General features: G+C 41.0%; 1 protein-coding gene across 1 annotated transcript; it reads right to left on the bottom strand.

Annotated features, from left to right (window-relative positions):
- Positions 1 to 12,546: 12,546 nt before the first annotated feature.
- On the bottom strand, positions 12,547 to 18,209 carry LOC137277651 (AT-rich interactive domain-containing protein 1A-like). The gene is made up of 4 exons (XM_067809488.1): positions 18,099 to 18,209; positions 14,185 to 15,757; positions 13,706 to 13,774; positions 12,547 to 13,167 (listed from the first exon to the last, which is right to left on the bottom strand). The coding sequence occupies exons 1-4, from the start codon at positions 18,162 to 18,164 to the stop codon at positions 12,962 to 12,964; spliced, it is 1,914 nt and encodes a 637-aa protein (XP_067665589.1). The 5' UTR covers positions 18,165 to 18,209; the 3' UTR covers positions 12,547 to 12,961.
- Positions 18,210 to 19,380: the final 1,171 nt, after the last annotated feature.

Genomic DNA, 19,380 nt, shown 5'->3' with positions numbered 1-19,380 from the left:
TTGTCTTGTTATGTTTTGACAAAATCAGTTTTATACAATATGCTAATGAAATTACACCCAGTATTGTGATTAATTTAAAAATGATCTTGTGTGCAGATGTCTAAAGATATCACGCTCCTAGTTACCTTGGGAATATGTAACCTCCACCGAAAGACTTTTGATGTCTAAAGACATCACGCTCTTAGTTATCTTGGGTATATGTGACTTCCACTGAAAGACTGCAGATGTCTAAAGATATGACACTCCTAGTTTTCTTGGGTACATTTGACCTCCACTGAAAGACTGCAGATGTCTAAAGATATGACACTCCTAGTTTTCTTGGGTATATATGACCGCCACTGAAAGACTGCAGATGTCTAAAGATATGACACTCCTAGTTTTCTTGGGTATATATGACCTCCACTGAATGACTGCAGATGTCTAAAGATATGACACTCCTAGTTTTCTTGGGTATATGTGACCTCCACTGAAAGACTGCAGCTGTCTAAAGATATGACGCTCCTAGTTTTCTTGGGTATATATGACCTCCACTGAAAGACTGCAGATGTCTAAAGATATGACACTCCTAGTTTTCTTGGGTATATATGACCTCCACTGAAAGACTGCAGATGTCTAAAGATATGACACTCCTAGTTTTCTTGGGTATATATGACCGCCACTGAAAGACTGCAGATGTCTAAAGATATGACACTCCTAGTTTTCTTGGGTATATATGACCTCCACTGAAAGACTGCAGATGTCTAAAGATATGACACTCCTAGTTTTCTTGGGTATATGTGACCTCCACTGAAAGACTGCAGCTGTCTAAAGATATGACGCTCCTAGTTTTCTTGGGTATATGTGACCTCCACTGAAAGACTGCAGCTGTCTAAAGATATGACACTCCTAGTTTTCTTGGGTATATATGACCTCCACTGAAAGACTGCAGCTGTCTAAAGATATGACGCTCCTAGTTTTCTTGGGTATATATGACCTCCACTGAAAGACTGCAGATGTCTAAAGATATGACACTCCTAGTTTTCTTGGGTATATATGACCTCCACTGAAAGACTGCAGATGTCTAAAGATATGACACTCCTAGTTTTCTTGGGTATATATGACCTCCACTGAAAGACTGCAGATGTCTAAAGATATGACACTCCTAGTTTTCTTGGGTATATGTGACCTCCACTGAAAGACTGCAGCTGTCTAAAGATATGACACTCCTAGTTTTCTTGGGTATATATGACCGCCACTGAAAGACTGCAGATGTCTAAAGATATCACACTCCTAGTTTTCTTGGGTATATGTGACCTCCACTGAAAGACTGCAGCTGTCTAAAGATATGACGCTCCTAGTTTTCTTTGGTATATGTGACCTCCACTGAAAGACTGCAGCTGTCTAAAGATATGACGCTCCTAGTTTTCTTGGGTATATATGACCTCCACTGAAAGACTGCAGATGTCTGAAGATATGACACTCCTAGTTTTCTTGGGTATATATGACCTCCACTGAAAGACTGCAGATGTCTAAAGATATGACACTCCTAGTTTCTTGGGTATATGTGACCTCCACTGAAAGACTGCAGCTGTCTAAAGATATGACGCTCCTAGTTTTCTTGGGTATATGTGACCTCCACTGAAAGACTGCAGCTGTCTAAAGATATGACGCTCCTAGTTTTCTTGGGCATATATGAACTCCACTAAAAGACTGCAGCTGTCTAAAGATATTACGCTCCTAGTTTTCTTGGGTATATGTGACCTCCACTGAAAGACTGCAGCTGTCTAAAGATATGACGCTCCTAGTTTTCTTGGGTATATATGACCTCCACTAAAAGACTGCAGATGTCTAAAGATATGACGCTCCTAGTTTTCTTGGGTATATGTGACCTCCACTGAAAGACTGCAGATGTCTAAAGATATGACGCTCCTAGTTTTCTTGGGTATATATGACCTCCACTGAAAGACTGCAGCTGTCTAAAGATATGACGCTCCTAGTTTTCTTGGGTATATATGAACTCCACTAAAAGACTGCAGATGTCTAAAGATATGACGCTCCTAGTTTTCTTGGGTATATATGAACTCCACTGAAAGACTGCAGCTGTCTAAAGATATGACGCTCCTAGTTTTCTTGGGTATATGTGAACTCCACTAAGAGACTGCAGATGTCTAAAGATATGACGCTCCTAGTTTTCTTGGGTATATATGAACTCCACTAAAAGACTGCAGATGTCTAAAGATATGACACTCCTAGTTTTCTTGGGTATATATGACCTCCACTGAAAGACTGCAGCTGTCTAAAGATATGACGCTCCTAGTTTTCTTGGGTATATGTGAACTCCACTAAAAGACTGCAGATGTCTAAAGATATGACGCTCCTAGTTTTCTTGGGTATATATGACCTCCACTAAAAGACTGCAGATGTCTAAAGATATGACACTCCTAGTTTTCTTGGGTATATATGACCTCCACTAAAAGACTGCAGATGTCTAAAGATATGACGCTCCTAGTTTTCTTGGGTATATGTGACCTCCACTGAAAGACTGCAGATGTCTAAAGATATGACGCTCCTAGTTTTCTTGGGTATATATGACCTCCACTAAAAGACTGCAGATGTCTAAAGATATGACACTCCTAGTTTTCTTGGGTATATGTGACCTCCACTGAAAGACTGCAGCTGTCTAAAGATATGACACTCCTAGTTTTCTTGGGTATATATGACCTCCACTGAAAGACTGCAGCTGTCTAAAGATATGACGCTCCTAGTTTTCTTGGGTATATATGACCTCCACTAAAAGACTGCAGATGTCTAAAGATATGACGCTCCTAGTTTTCTTGGGTATATGTGACCTCCACTGAAAGACTGCAGATGTCTAAAGATATGACACTCCTAGTTTTCTTGGGTATATATGACCTCCACTAAAAGACTGCAGCTGTCTAAAGATATGACGCTCCTAGTTTTCTTGGGTATATATGACCTCCACTGAAAGACTGCAGATGTCTAAAGATATGACACTCCTAGTTTTCTTGGGTATATGTGACCTCCACTGAAAGACTGCAGATGTCTAAAGATATGACACTCCTAGTTTTCTTGGGTATATATGACCTCCACTAAAAGACTGCAGATGTCTAAAGATATGACGCTCCTAGTTTTCTTGGGTATATATGACCTCCACTGAAAGACTGCAGATGTCTAAAGATATGACACTCCTAGTTTTCTTGGGTATATATGACCTCCACTAAAAGACTGCAGCTGTCTAAAGATATGACGCTCCTAGTTTTCTTGGGTATATATGACCTCCACTGAAAGACTGCAGATGTCTAAAGATATGACACTCCTAGTTTTCTTGGGTATATATGACCTCCACTAAAAGACTGCAGATGTCTAAAGATATGACACTCCTAGTTTTCTTGGGTATATATGACCTCCACTGAAAGACTGCAGATGTCTAAAGATATGACACTCCTAGTTTTCTTGGGTATATATGACCTCCACTGAAAGACTGCAGATGTCTAAAGATATGAGACTCCTAGTTTTCTTGGGTATATATGACCTCCACTGAAAGACTGCAGATGTCTAAAGATATGACACTCCTAGTTTTCTTGGGTATATATGACCTCCACTAAAAGACTGCAGATGTCTAAAGATATGACACTCCTAGTTTTCTTGGGTATATATGACCTCCACTGAAAGACTGCAGATGTCTAAAGATATGACACTCCTAGTTTTCTTGGGTATATATGACCTCCACTAAAAGACTGCAGATGTCTAAAGATATGACACTCCTAGTTTTCTTGGGTATATGTGACCTCCACTAAAAGACTGCAGATGTCTAAAGATATGACGCTCCTAGTTTTCTTGGGTATATATGACCTCCACTGAAAGACTTCAGATGTCTAAAGATATGACACTCCTAGTTTTCTTGGGTATATGTGACCTCCACTAAAAGACTGCAGATGTCTAAAGATATGACACTCCTAGTTTTCTTGGGTATATGTGACCTCCACTGAAAGACTGCAGATGTCTAAAGATATGACACTCCTAGTTTTCTTGGGTATATATGACCTCCACTAAAAGACTGCAGATGTCTAAAGATATGACACTCCTAGTTTTCTTGGGTATATGTGACCTCCACTGAAAGACTTCAGATGTCTAAAGATATGACGCTCCTAGTTTTCTTGGGTATATATGACCTCCACTAAAAGACTGCAGATGTCTAAAGATATGACACTCCTAGTTTTCTTGGGTATATATGACCTCCACTAAAAGACTGCAGATGTCTAAAGATATGACACTCCTAGTTTTCTTGGGTATATATGACCTCCACTGAAAGACTGCAGATGTCTAAAGATATGACACTCCTAGTTTTCTTGGGTATATATGAACTCCACTAAAAGACTGCAGCTGTCTAAAGATATGACGCTCCTAGTTTTCTTGGGTATATGTGACCTCCACTAAAAGACTGCAGATGTCTAAAGATATGACACTCCTAGTTTTCTTGGGTATATGTGACCTCCACTGAAAGACTGCAGATGTCTAAAGATATGACACTCCTAGTTTTCTTGGGTATATATGACCTCCACTAAAAGACTGCAGATGTCTAAAGATATGACACTCCTAGTTTTCTTGGGTATATGTGACCTCCACTGAAAGACTTCAGATGTCTAAGGATATGACGCTCCTAGTTTTCTTGGGTATATATGACCTCCACTAAAAGACTGCAGATGTCTAAAGATATGACACTCCTAGTTTTCTTGGGTATATATGACCTCCACTAAAAGACTGCAGATGTCTAAAGATATGACACTCCTAGTTTTCTTGGGTATATATGACCTCCACTGAAAGACTGCAGATGTCTAAAGATATGACACTCCTAGTTTTCTTGGGTATATATGACCTCCACTAAAAGACTGCAGATGTCTAAAGATATCACACTCCTAGTTTTCTTGGGTATATATGACCTCCACTAAAAGACTGCAGATGTCTAAAGATATGACGCTCCTAGTTTTCTTGGGTATATGTGACCTCCACTAAAAGACTGCAGATGTCTAAAGATATGACGCTCCTAGTTTTCTTGGGTGTATATGACCTCCACTAAAAGACTGCAGATGTCTAAAGATATGACACTCCTAGTTTTCTTGGGTATATATGACCTCCACTAAAAGACTGCAGATGTCTAAAGATATGACGCTCCTAGTTTTCTTGGGTATATATGACCTCCACTGAAAGACTTCAGATGTCTAAAGATATGACACTCCTAGTTTTCTTGGGTATATATGACCTCCACTAAAAGACTGCAGATGTCTAAAGATATGACGCTCCTAGTTTTCTTGGGTATATATGACCTCCACTGAAAGACTTCAGATGTCTAAAGATATGACGCTCCTAGTTTTCTTGGGTATATATGACCTCCACTAAAAGACTGCAGATGTCTAAAGATATGACGCTCCTAGTTTTCTTGGGTATATATGACCTCCACTAAAAGACTGCAGATGTCTAAAGATATGACGCTCCTAGTTTTCTTGGGTATATATGACCTCCACTAAAAGACTGCAGATGTCTAAAGATATGACGCTCCTAGTTTTCTTGGGTATATATGACCTCCACTAAAAGACTGCAGATGTCTAAAGATATGACGCTCCTAGTTTTCTTGGGTATATATGACCTCCACTAAAAGACTGCAGATGTCTAAAGATATGACGCTCCTAGTTTTCTTGGGTATATATGACCTCCACTAAAAGACTGCAGATGTCTAAAGATATGACGCTCCTAGTTTTCTTGGGTATATATGACCTCCACTAAAAGACTGCAGATGTCTAAAGATATGACACTCCTAGTTTTCTTGGGTATATATGACCTCCACTAAAAGACTGCAGATGTCTAAAGATATGACGCTCCTAGTTTTCTTGGGTATATATGACCTCCACTGAAAGACTGCAGATGTCTAAAGATATGACGCTCCTAGTTTTCTTGGGTATATATGACCTCCACTAAAAGACTGCAGATGTCTAAAGATATGACGCTCCTAGTTTTCTTGGGTATATATGACCTCCACTAAAAGACTGCAGATGTCTAAAGATATGACACTCCTAGTTTTCTTGGGTATATATGACCTCCACTAAAAGACTGCAGATGTCTAAAGATATGACGCTCCTAGTTTTCTTGGGTATATATGACCTCCACTAAAAGACTGCAGCTGTCTAAAGATATGACACTCCTAGTTTTCTTGGGTATATGTGACCTCCACTAAAAGACTGCAGCTGTCTAAAGATATGACACTCCTAGTTTTCTTGGGTATATGTGACCTCCACTAAAAGACTGCAGCTGTCTAAAGATATGACGCTCCTAGTTTTCTTGGGTATATGTGACCTCCACTAAAAGACTGCAGCTGTCTAAAGATATGACGCTCCTAGTTTTCTTGGGTATATATGACCTCCACTGAAAGACTGCAGATGTCTAAAGATATGACACTCCTAGTTTTCTTGGGTATATATGACCTCCACTAAAAGACTGCAGATGTCTAAAGATATGACGCTCCTAGTTTTCTTGGGTATATATGACCTCCACTGAAAGACTGCAGATGTCTAAAGATATGACACTCCTAGTTTTCTTGGGTATATATGACCTCCACTAAAAGACTGCAGATGTCTAAAGATATGACGCTCCTAGTTTTCTTGGGTATATATGACCTCCACTGAAAGACTGCAGATGTCTAAAGATATGACGCTCCTAGTTTTCTTGGGTATATATGACCTCCACTAAAAGACTGCAGATGTCTAAAGATATGACGCTCCTAGTTTTCTTGGGTATATATGACCTCCACTAAAAGACTGCAGATGTCTAAAGATATGACACTCCTAGTTTTCTTGGGTATATATGACCTCCACTAAAAGACTGCAGATGTCTAAAGATATGACGCTCCTAGTTTTCTTGGGTATATATGACCTCCACTAAAAGACTGCAGCTGTCTAAAGATATGACACTCCTAGTTTTCTTGGGTATATGTGACCTCCACTAAAAGACTGCAGCTGTCTAAAGATATGACACTCCTAGTTTTCTTGGGTATATGTGACCTCCACTAAAAGACTGCAGCTGTCTAAAGATATGACGCTCCTAGTTTTCTTGGGTATATGTGACCTCCACTAAAAGACTGCAGCTGTCTAAAGATATGACGCTCCTAGTTTTCTTGGGTATATATGACCTCCACTGAAAGACTGCAGATGTCTAAAGATATGACACTCCTAGTTTTCTTGGGTATATATGACCTCCACTAAAAGACTGCAGATGTCTAAAGATATGACGCTCCTAGTTTTCTTGGGTATATATGACCTCCACTAAAAGACTGCAGATGTCTAAAGATATGACGCTCCTAGTTTTCTTGGGTATATGTGACCTCCACTAAAAGAGTGCAGCTGTCTAAAGATATGACACTCCTAGTTTTCTTGGGTATATGTGACCTCCACTAAAAGACTGCAGCTGTCTAAAGATATGACACTCCTAGTTTTCTTGGGTATATGTGACCTCCACTGAAAGACTGCAGCTGTCTAAAGATATGACACTCCTAGTTTTCTTGGGTATATGTGACCTCCACTAAAAGACTGCAGATGTCTAAAGATATGACACTCCTAGTTTTCTTGGGTATATATGACCTCCACTGAAAGACTGCAGATGTCTAAAGATATGACACTCCTAGTTTTCTTGGGTATATGTGACCTCCACTGAAAGACTGCAGCTGTCTAAAGATATGACACTCCTAGTTTTCTTGGGTATATGTGACCTCCACTAAAAGACTGCAGATGTCTAAAGATATGACAATCCTAGTTTTCTTGGGTATATGTGACCTCCACTGAAAGACTGCAGCTGTCTAAAGATATGACACTCCTAGTTTTCTTGGGTATATGTGACCTCCACTAAAAGACTGCAGCTGTCTAAATATATGTCACTCCTAGTTTTCTTGGGTATATGTGACCTCCACTGAAAGACTGCAGCTGTCTAAAGATATGACACTCCTAGTTTTCTTGGGTATATGTGACCTCCACTAAAAGACTGCAGATGTCTAAAGATATGACACTCCTAGTTTTCTTGGGTATATATGACCTCCACTGAAAGACTGCAGATGTCTAAAGATATGACACTCCTAGTTTTCTTGGGTATATGTGACCTCCACTGAAAGACTGCAGCTGTCTAAAGATATGACACTCCTAGTTTTCTTTGGTATATGTGACCTCCACTAAAAGACTGCAGATGTCTAAAGATATGACACTCCTAGTTTTCTTGGGTATATGTGACCTCCACTGAAAGACTGCAGCTGTCTAAAGATATGACACTCCTAGTTTTCTTGGGTATATATGACCTCCACTAAAAGACTGCAGATGTCTAAAGATATGACACTCCTAGTTTTCTTGGGTATATATGACCTCCACTGAAAGACTGCAGATGTCTAAAGATATGACACTCCTAGTTTTCTTGGGTATATATGACCTCCACTAAAAGACTGCAGATGTCTAAAGATATGACGCTCCTAGTTTTCTTGGGTATATGTGACCTCCACTAAAAGACTGCAGCTGTCTAAAGATATGACACTCCTAGTTTTCTTGGGTATATATGACCTCCACTAAAAGACTTCAGATGTCTAAAGATATGACACTCCTAGTTTTCTTGGGTATATATGACCTCCACTAAAAGACTGCAGATGTCTAAAGATATGACGCTCCTAGTTTTCTTGGGTATATGTGACCTCCACTAAAAGACTGCAGCTGTCGAAAGATATGACACTCCTAGTTTTCTTGGGTATATATGACCTCCACTAAAAGACTGCAGATGTCTAAAGATATGACACTCCTAGTTTTCTTGGGTATATATGACCTCCACTGAAAGACTGCAGATGTCTAAAGATATGACACTCCTAGTTTTCTTGGGTATATATGACCTCCACTAAAAGACTGCAGATGTCTAAAGATATGACGCTCCTAGTTTTCTTGGGTATATGTGACCTCCACTAAAAGACTGCAGCTGTCTAAAGATATGACACTCCTAGTTTTCTTGGGTATATATGACCTCCACTGAAAGACTGCAGATGTCTAAAGATATGACACTCCTAGTTTTCTTGGGTATATATGACCTCCACTAAAAGACTGCAGATGTCTAAAGATATGACGCTCCTAGTTTTCTTGGGTATATGTGACCTCCACTAAAAGACTGCAGCTGTCTAAAGATATGACACTCCTAGTTTTCTTGGGTATATATGACCTCCACTAAAAGACTGCAGATGTCTAAAGATATGACACTCCTAGTTTTCTTGGGTATATATGACCTCCACTGAAAGACTGCAGATGTCTAAAGATATGACACTCCTAGTTTCTTGGGTATATGTGACCTCCACTAAAAGACTGCAGCTGTCTAAAGATATGACACTCCTAGTTTTCTTGGGTATATATGACCTCCACTAAAAGACTGCAGATGTCTAAAGATATGACGCTCCTAGTTTTCTTGGGTATATGTGACCTCCACTGAAAGACTGCAGCTGTCTGTTGCTATCACACTCTTAGTCATCCTGTGTGTATATGACGTCCATTAAAACACTGCGAGTGTCAAGGTGAACCTCAGTTACCATTGGCTTCTTATTGTCACATCATTACCACCATCACACTGTTGCTGTTAATCCCTTTGATTCATACCTACATGTTGTAGTAAAAAAGCTGTTATCCATAGAGAATCTTACTTTCTCATTACTCTAGTAATGCTAACCAAACAAACAAGCTCTATGGGGCTAAGCTTTCTATCCTCGTAGAGGCCCTAGGCCGCGAAGATCACGGATAGCTGTCCTTCTTTTGAACTTTCTTAGTTTGCCTGTGTGTGGATGTTTACATACTTGACAGCCATGATAGAGATAAGTGGTATCCAGTTCATATCTGTCCATCATTATATAGTAAAGTATAATGACACTGAGGTAGGTCCATTAACATACACTGTAAGTAAGTGTTGTGAGATATAACTTCATTTTAAGACGTTAATATCAAATCATATAAATGTTATGAGTTTTAAAACATAAATATATAACAAATAATTCATGCCCATTTTGACATTTTGGTATGGCCATTTTAACTACGGGTTGTGGCCATTTTGACTTTTTTGGGTGGCCATCTTGATGAGGGTCAGTGTGGCCATTTTGTCATGTGGCCATTTTGACCTGTTCCCTTCATGTGTATATCACAGTTCTGTCAAAGGACTGTAGATGTCTCAGGATAACATCTGACCAAAAAGGGGGTGGTGGGGTAGCCTGGTTAAAGCTCATCACGCTGAAGACCTGGGTTCGATTCTCCACATAAGGTAAAGTTTGTGAAGCCCTTTTCTGGTGTCCCCACCGTGATACTACTGGAATATTGTTGGCCCAACTCACTCACTCTGACCAGACCACTCAAAATGCATCGATTAATCTGTGAATGATTCAGAAGTATACAATGTGGCAGAATGTACTGGTAACTTTTGTACAAATACTCCTGGTGCCTTGCTGAGGTCCAAACATACATGGTGACCACTTGCAGAATTAGTTTCACATGTCAAGCTAAAATTGTGCTACCCAACCAACTGGCAACACTAGCGGAACTGAGGTGCCCAAATCAGATAGAGTGCACTAACTCTTAGGGACTCTCCTTAATTTATGGTTTGGAAGGGTGATGGTGATTTTTTTTTGGAGAAACGCGCACAATGTGACTGACACCCCCTAAAATTATGTACAAAGTATGTTTAAGTGACACACATAAATATAATTTATCATAGGCGGATCCAGAGGGCGGTGCAGACCCCCATCTTTTGTTTCACTGAAGTTTATTGCATGGCCACTGAAAACAGGTGAAAATGAAGTGTGCGCTCCCCGTTTGTCGTGAGTGTGTATCCCCGCTTTCTCACAAAGCAGTATCTGGCACAGATTATGGTTAAAAAAGCTGTTGCAATCAGATTTTATATTTACGATGCATTACGTAGAAACCCCATCAGTATATCCCTAAACCTAAGAATTAAATAAAAAGGGACTAAAATGTTATGTAGTAATGGCAAATTGAATAACATTTTTATAATGCTGTGTACAATGTATAGTCTTCAAATGCTTATTATAATTTTTCATTGTTATCAAGTGTCGTATCGTTTGCTTTTTTAGAACCTTCTTTGTTATAATTACCTTAATACTATAGGCTCGCAATAACCAAGTTTAGAACTTCAAATCACTGGTTGTCTATTGAAATGGTGACAGGCCGGCAAAGTCATTTTATATATGACTATTGCTGGGAAGGCCACATTTCAGTTGCATGGCTGTGGCCGGTAAATAACATTTCCAACAGGTTAATGAATTAATGGGTTATCACAACGGTACAAAGTGTCCCTGTGTATAATAGTGTTCACATGAAACGAATAATCTTTCCAACTCACAAGCGCTGTGTTTAGAACAGAACGAAACAGAAGTTAATCAATCATACAGAATGATATAGAGAACATACAGTCCTTTATAATAATATAATAGTAATATAATATTATGATGAGATTTATTGCGTACAGTTTTAGAAATGACTTAGAGCAGGTTGTAGTTTCAGTAGTAGCGGGCCATAATCTGATTTCATAAGCGAGATAAATTTGTCCGTATGTGGGTTGTTACGAAATAAGTGGGGTGTGTCTTCTTACGTTCAACATGTTTATTTGATAAAATAACATTAAATTCGTCACAAATATCATTATAACAGAATGAAGTTTAGATCATCTCCCCAGAGTGCTGATTTAAACCAACTTAAAGCAGTCAAACATATTCTTCACAACGCCGGACTCTCTAGTTAATTTAGAAAATAGAACATGTTCAAATTCGTCAGAAAAAATGTCATTTAGAAGATAGAACACGTACAAATTCGTCACAGGTAATGCTATTTGCAACGAATTTGTACATGTTCTATTAACTTCATAAAGTGATAAAGAATGTCAGGAAATTTAATAGTTTCAGTTATAACTTTACATCAGTAAGTGATGAGTTTTACTTTTATATGAACACCGATAGGATATCTGCCCAATATACCATAAACCATAAGATCTAGGGTAGATTGTTTTATTTTAAGGATATATTTACCTAACTTTAGGTGCGTTCTTTCCTTTCTTTCATGCGTTCTTGCATGTGTGTGCGTGTGCGCCTGTCAGTGCAACCCGTGAAAGTCCGGGGTAGAATAGACCTTCAGCAACTCATGCTTGCCATAAAAGGCGATTATGCTTGTAAGAGGCGACTAACAGGATTGGGTGGTCAGGCTTGCTGACTTAGCTGATACATGTCATCGGTTCCCAATTGTGCAGATCGATGCTTATGCTGTTGGTCCTTGGATTGTCTGGTCCATACTCGATTATTAACAGACCGCCGCCATGTAGCTGGAATGTTCCTGTGTGCGGCGTGAAACTAAACTCACTCAGCGTCAGTACTGTTTATACATACATTGGGAGCGGTGGAGCAGCCAAGTGGTTAAAACGTTCGCTCAGGCCAAGATTCGATTCCCCACATAGTACAATGTCCCTTCCCACGCCATCACAGGAACACAGAGCTTGTACAAATGTTTTATTCATTTTCTCCTTTATTTAACCTACATTAAGTCAATGTAGCATCTCATGCAGTATATCATACCACGGTATCATTCTCAGAATGAAGAACAAGCTATTTATTCTGTTACTCCCGACGATGTGACAGGCCTTTGGCACGTATCGAAACAAATACTCTAAACATGACAGCATCAGTTAAGCATTCATTTAAGAACCAAGAAATAACCCCGGTTACAGGCGTCAGTTCGCAATTTTCCATATTTATGTCGTCATATCAAATCCACCTTCATTACCACTAGAAGTATTTAAACACAAGCTTACATCAGTTTCAGAGGATATGAAACATGCTTTTGAAAAATAAATATTAAACGCTCTTTATGTTATGATGTAGATCCTACACCAAGCTCCCAATGTTGGTCTTTCAGTGAGCAGGTCTCAGAGGGCATAAGTAGTCCAGGCGACATGCTCGTACGATTCTCTCTAGTTTCTTGAGCCAATCCCGTATCTGTAACTGCTGGTCGTGGTTGTAACACTTGGGGTTGCCGAAGTACGCCCCTTCGGCCGCCTCGCCAGCACCAGAAGGGATGGTCGCATTCTCAGAAGGAACGCTCGTACATTTCTGACCAGCTGAATATAGAAAAATCGATTATTTGTCTTTTTCTTCAGTAAATGCACAAATTAATTTCAACTGATCACATCTGTGGTATCATACACATATTGAATTATCTACACTGTGCCTGTGTTATTCTTGTGAGTGAGTTGGGTGAAGCATTTCTTTTGCCCCGTGTTCCCGTTACACCAAGGCATGTCAGCTCAATGTATCCTGAAAGCTCAAAGTGATGCAGATATATGGTTCCCAGACGTGTAGCACTTCTTGGAAACCATGAACACGGTTACGGTTCTGACCAAGATAGAAAAGCAATCAAGGCGATCCATGACTCGATCCTACGGCTTCAGACCGCTAATGTTCAAAGGGACGCAACTCTTAGACGACAACCTACACAACTGGATCACCCGTTTTAATATTTCATAGCACATCTGTCTATGGATATTTTGTGTGTACTATTGGCAACAGCGTGCATGATGTGTACGGTGTTGAAAGAATACCTTATACTGTCGTGGTGAACCTTATGTGGATTGGGACCCAAGAAAAAGAGTGACTTACCTTCACAAGGACAAAATGCTGGGTGACAACCCTCTCCAGGAATAGTTGTCGTCTTTTGGTAGCAGTATCCTGTAAAACAACAATGGTCATATTGATCCTTCCGGGTATCAATTTACATACAACAGAGACACTGTTCCATGAAAACCACGTGTTTGAAGTGAACGCACATGCTTTATAAAGGCTCACGAAGTGATGAGTGAGTATAGCTTTACGCTGTTTTTTCGCAATATTCCAACAAAGGCGGGTACTCCAGAAATGGGTTTCATACATTGTACCCATGTGGGGAATAGAACCCGACTCTTCAGCGTGCCGACCGAACGCTTCAACCACTAGGATACCCCACTACCTCTCAGCTCACGAAGACATCTCTGAATGACTTAATAGGAATTAAAGTTCTTAAATAAATGCATCACAAATTATTATATTCCATTTAAATCTCAGAGCATTCTAACTGGTCATACATGCAGCGTGTTTCTTACCATGTTTCCCGTAATTGTTATGGTGGTCCCAGAGGATGGAGCCGTCTTCGGCGTAACAGCACCCAAGCTCACACTCACTCTGCATGTAACACCTCAGCTCTGGGGGGAAAGGCGTGGCTCCCAGTGTGGTTTCGGGTATGGGCGTTGTTGTGATTGGGAGAGGACGAATGGGATGACCCATATGATTTGAAGGGCTGGGAACACCGTGGGGAGGTACCTGTCCTGCGTGGTGTGGGTGGTGGTGGTAAGGCCTTCCATGGTAACCAGGGTAGGGAGCATGACCTATGCCTGGATGGTATGGATGCATTCCGTATGGCGGAGGGACATGACCGTAGGGTGGTGGGTACGGGTAGCCTCTATGGGGGTAGCCGTGGGGAACTGAATTTGGGGCCTTGCCTGACTTGGGTAAAGAGTAAGGCGGTGGAGGGTATTGACCCGCGGGGCTGGTTTGTGGAGCTACTGGGGGATATCCGGGTGCTCCGGATGCTGCTTTAGCCTGCGCATCAGCTACAGCTGTTGGGAAGCCAGGAGCACCTGTAAGTGGCTTTCTGTCTGGGTACTTATACTGGGCTGGATTCGTGCCTTGTGATAAGAAGCTACCGGCTTGATTTGGTATAGCGTTGCTGCCAGGGTATTCGGCCTTTGGAGTCGCAACAGACGGGGTTTTGGCCGGAGAGGGGGCGTCAGCTCCTTGAGCAGGAGTGTCAGCAACAGCAGTTGCAGCAGCACCGGCATCAGCAGCACCTGCTGGTCCGGTGAAGGTGCTAGTAGCAGTAGCAGCTGAGTGAGCCTGAACATCAGTAGGTGCTGGTTGAGCCTGACTGGCCGTTGGAGCAGGTGCAGGTGCGCCTTGAAAGCTGGCTCCAGACCATGCTTGTTCCGTGTGCGCTGTCTGATTCTGGGATTGGGTAGCTGCTACTGCCGCCGCCGCTGCTGCAGTTGCAGCTGCAGGAGTTTGAGGATAACCATGATCCGGGTAACTTTGTTGTCCAGGGTAACCCGCAGGAGCCATGAAGGCAGACTGAGCTTGAAATGGGGATCCCTGGGGCGGGTATTGACCCTGAGCATACTGAGTCGCCGCGCCAGGGTACTGCTGAGATGGGTACTGGTACTGAGGCGCCGGTTGCTGACCTTGAGGATAAGTAGCAGATGGAGACCCGGGATATGCAGGCTGTGCAGAAGCAGAAGAATCTGGTCCTGGGTAAGGCTGAGCTCCTTGAGGGTAGGTACTTTGGGCCGGAGCTGCGAAAGGATCAGTGTAAGCCGTCTCTCCTTGGGACTGCCCCGGAGTCAGCTGTCCTGCAGTGTGGGGGGTGTATCCAGCAGCTTGGGATTCCGCTCCTTGCTGAGGGTATGATATGGCAGGGTACGAGCCCTGTGCTACTGCACCAGGATACTGTTCATTAACCCCAGGCGTGGCGTACGAGGGATGGGTTTCAGCAGGGTATCCCCCAGGGTAGGCGTGTTGAGCATGGGGATAGTGGCCGCTCGGAGGAGCATACTGTTGGCCTCCTGGGGTTTGACCTTGAGATGGGACTACGTGAACTTCTTGTACTACTGCGCCTACAGAGACCTGGAACGGAAAGAAAATCATAATCAGTCAGCAAGTCACAGAAACAGGTTTGAATTTGTAGAATATTCACACATTCACATGTGTCATCGAACCGTATTTCAATGGCGTTTCAGATTAAACTTGAGACTGAAAATACTGTTTCGCTTTGGTGAAATCAGCGAGTGCGGGTATGGCGCCGAAAACGGTGATTCAAACAAACGATATTCTGACGTCTGAACGACAATGTGGCGCAACTCGGTCCATGAGACAGTGTCTTGTCTATAAAAATGTTGCCTACAGTGGTGATTACGATATTGTTCAATCCATATACCAATTCCCTCTTATCATTAATGACCTGTTCCTTTGTGTTTTGGCCCGTAAAGATCTAGAATAGAATAGGTCTTCTGCAAAACATGCTTGCCACAAATGGCGACTATGCTTGTTATCAGAGGCGACTAGATACAAAAAGACTCATAGTTTTGAATATACCTATTGAAAATAACCCATGAAGATCCGGTTTATGACTGATCTTCAATAACCCATGTCGCAACATGCAACAAATGGGTACGGGTCGTCATGCTCGCGGACATGGTTGACACATGTCATCGTATCCCAATTGCGTAGATCGATGCTCATGATACGAGTCGCTGGATTGTCTGGTCCAGAGCTGATTGTTTACATACCGCCGCCATTTAGCTGAAATAATGCTGAGCGCAGAGCTAAAAACACACAAACCAATTTGAAATATAAGAGCCCCTTACTGCGTAAACTAAGCATGGAGTTGTTAAACCAACCAGTCGCTATACAATATCATTCAAGTCCTTTGCGTCCCTTTGCGTTCCTTTGAATACAAATATATATAATATTACAATATATTTCCGTATCAAAAAAAGGAATATCATCGAGAGTTTCAAATGTGAACAAATGCATTATAATTTTACCATACACGGTACAAATACACCTCATGATATTGTTGTGGATATTTTATAACTCCAGTCGTTTCTTGGCACGATTCTTAGATTCCTAGTTTACAAAACCAGTTATTAAAATCTATCCCGAAACGTCCCATCATATATAATAAAGTAGTTGTTATCCATATAGTTTATTACTGTTTTACCCAAAGGGTACGTGTACTTCGAGGATACATATGTGTTCTGTGGCGGTTTATAATCAATATGTCTCTACAGATTTCCATGTTCGTCTCTCAATAACGGACTCTTTATATACACTAACATACATCTTGCAGGCAATCACAGACAAGTCGTGCACATAAGTCAATACATGACTGAAATATCTCCGATGTTACTTGAAATCTAACTCATTCACTCCCTCACTCATACACATTATTCCACATCTCGCATGCAAAAAAAGCCCATATTTTAAACCATCACATACATATCGCACTTAATATAATTTACATTTCCGACATAATGGCATGTATCTCGCATGCAGTGGCATGCTCTTTGTACACATCATAATGTCGCACACAATAACACGCACTATTTTGAATCTAGACTCTAATCGTTTAGAGCAAAGGGCCGGTCGGAAGGGAAAATAATATAGTTCAAGACTCTACTTACGCCGTTCCATTTTTAGTGCCAGTTACAGTATTTTGTATAATAAGGATTGTGTGGTTGCAATGTAACTATTTGTATGTCAACCTTGGTATTCCTATAAATCACTGACCTGCCGGAGTAAGAATCACATTTTGCCAAGCTCCCACTGGAATAGTGCTGCCTACGGCGTAAAACAACAATGGCTCATCCTCAGTGGGCTTGACATGTGAATTATTCACGAACGCGTCTTAAAACACCTTGTTCAACCTCAGATTGGTGGTAAAAAGATCACTGTCAATGGTATTTGAACAATGCTTTCGTTGACAGTCGTGTCAGATGGAATTCTGCAGTGCCATTGGCTCATTGTTTTGAGGTATGTTGTACGGATAGTAGCGGATATCTTGTTTCAGTGGCCGGCGAGACACGAGAACACATTAAAACATTAATAACTGGGTGACTCCTTAACAATAAAACTGCCACGCTCCCGGCATGCTGTTGAGGTGTTTCCACATGAAATAGTTTTAATTGCACTAAATATTCTTGAAACAAACTTGTACTTCTTAATGAGTACAATCCCGTACTGTTAAACAAATGTGGAGATTATATATAAGTTGGCACTTAAAGAACGGACGCAATCTGTTTTCGCTTCCTGACACGCGTCCTCAAAGATGTCATGTCATGCACATGGATCCAGCGTTAAAACATGAATAAAAGCGATATATCTTTTCGTTTGTGAATCCACGTATCAAAATTCTACAAAATAAAATCAATACGAACAACTTACCATCAAAGAAAAAAGTACAAACCTGACTAAGAATCCCTGCGGACAAAAATATCCCAAGATAAATAGACCCAAACCCCATGTCCGCCATTTTGAGAAAGTTGCTCCCGTCGGAGCTCCACAAGACTGAAATGTTCACGTCGACCAGCGTTATGACAACTTGGCATGTGGCATGATGAAGTGCACCGCTTGTCTGGCTGCCATAAACTGGGTTTTTATTGGGCTGCAGTGCGCTGGGCTTTTACAAGGACGGCGTGTCCATCGTTTACATCACCGAATAGTAGTTGATTGAATTGTAACATTGAATAATGGACATCGCCCAGGGCGTGTGATATGTCAGGGACAAGGGACATTGTGTTTCCTCACTGACCTTTCGTCATAATATACCATGCCTCTACAGACAACACAACTATGGGTTGACAAAAAGAACTGAGACTTGTAGGATTTCAAAATATGCATGTCCTCTGTAACAGAATCGGACGTGTCATAATGGGCAAATATGGAATACAAATTTGGGTTAAGAATTTATTCTTCGTTAGTCTTTCTCCTTTGAGCGCATACTCGACATTTCAAAGATGGTGCACTTTACTGCTTCAATAAAATGAAGATGTGTCATACGAGATATACTAAACATTCAGTATGATTATGGTTGAAATCTTCGTGGTGTGTTACATCTCAAGCACCAAGGTCTAGAGAAACACGTGATGGCGATGATTTACAGCTGCTGCTGCTACTACTACTATGAATGCTACTACAACAGCAGCTACTGCGACTACTACTACTACTACTGCTACTGCTGCTGCCACTACAATGAATGCTGCTGCTACTACTACTACTACTACTACTACTACTACTACTACTACTACTACTACTACTATGGATGTTACTACTAATGTTTATTTCCTGTTCTTCTCATCCTCCAGGAGGTCTGAACACAATTTGAAACGATTTCCCCGTTTAAAGCATGATTGAGATCACGTGGAGACCGCCATATCCTCGTTCTTTTGAAAACATCTTATATTGTAAATACAAAATCTAGACTGTTTTGGAGATAGGACTTTTAACATATATAACCAATTTATGGAACTAATTTATGAGGCATATTAATTGCACAAAATATTTTAATTTGATCAACTTGACTTACCGAGTGATGATGAATCACCAGTGTTGCGACAATGCTTGTCACTTGATGCAATATGACGTCATGCTTGATGTCTAAATAGATTGCCACTTGTGAAACACAGGCATGAGGTCTGTTCTCGGTGGCTTTACAGCTGCACAACGGGTACACTTGAAAAACACCTTTG

The sequence above is a fragment of the Haliotis asinina genome, chromosome 3 (assembly GCF_037392515.1).
Source record: "Haliotis asinina isolate JCU_RB_2024 chromosome 3, JCU_Hal_asi_v2, whole genome shotgun sequence".
NCBI lineage: Eukaryota > Metazoa > Mollusca > Gastropoda > Lepetellida > Haliotidae > Haliotis > Haliotis asinina.
This window is presented reverse-complemented; position numbering and strand designations above follow the sequence as displayed.

Bases quoted from the DNA above. Each gene is read 5' to 3' on its own strand.
- LOC137277651 (XM_067809488.1), bottom strand. From the start codon at position 18,164: ATGGCGGACATGGGGTTTGGGTCTATTTATCTTGGGATATTTTTGTCC. The intron at 15,758-18,098 runs GTTTGTACTTTT...TTTCCGTTCCAG, and splicing joins CCGCAGGGATTCTTAGTCAG to GTCTCTGTAGGCGCAGTAGT. The intron at 13,775-14,184 runs GTAAGAAACACG...GTTGTTTTACAG, and splicing joins TAACAATTACGGGAAACATG to GATACTGCTACCAAAAGACG.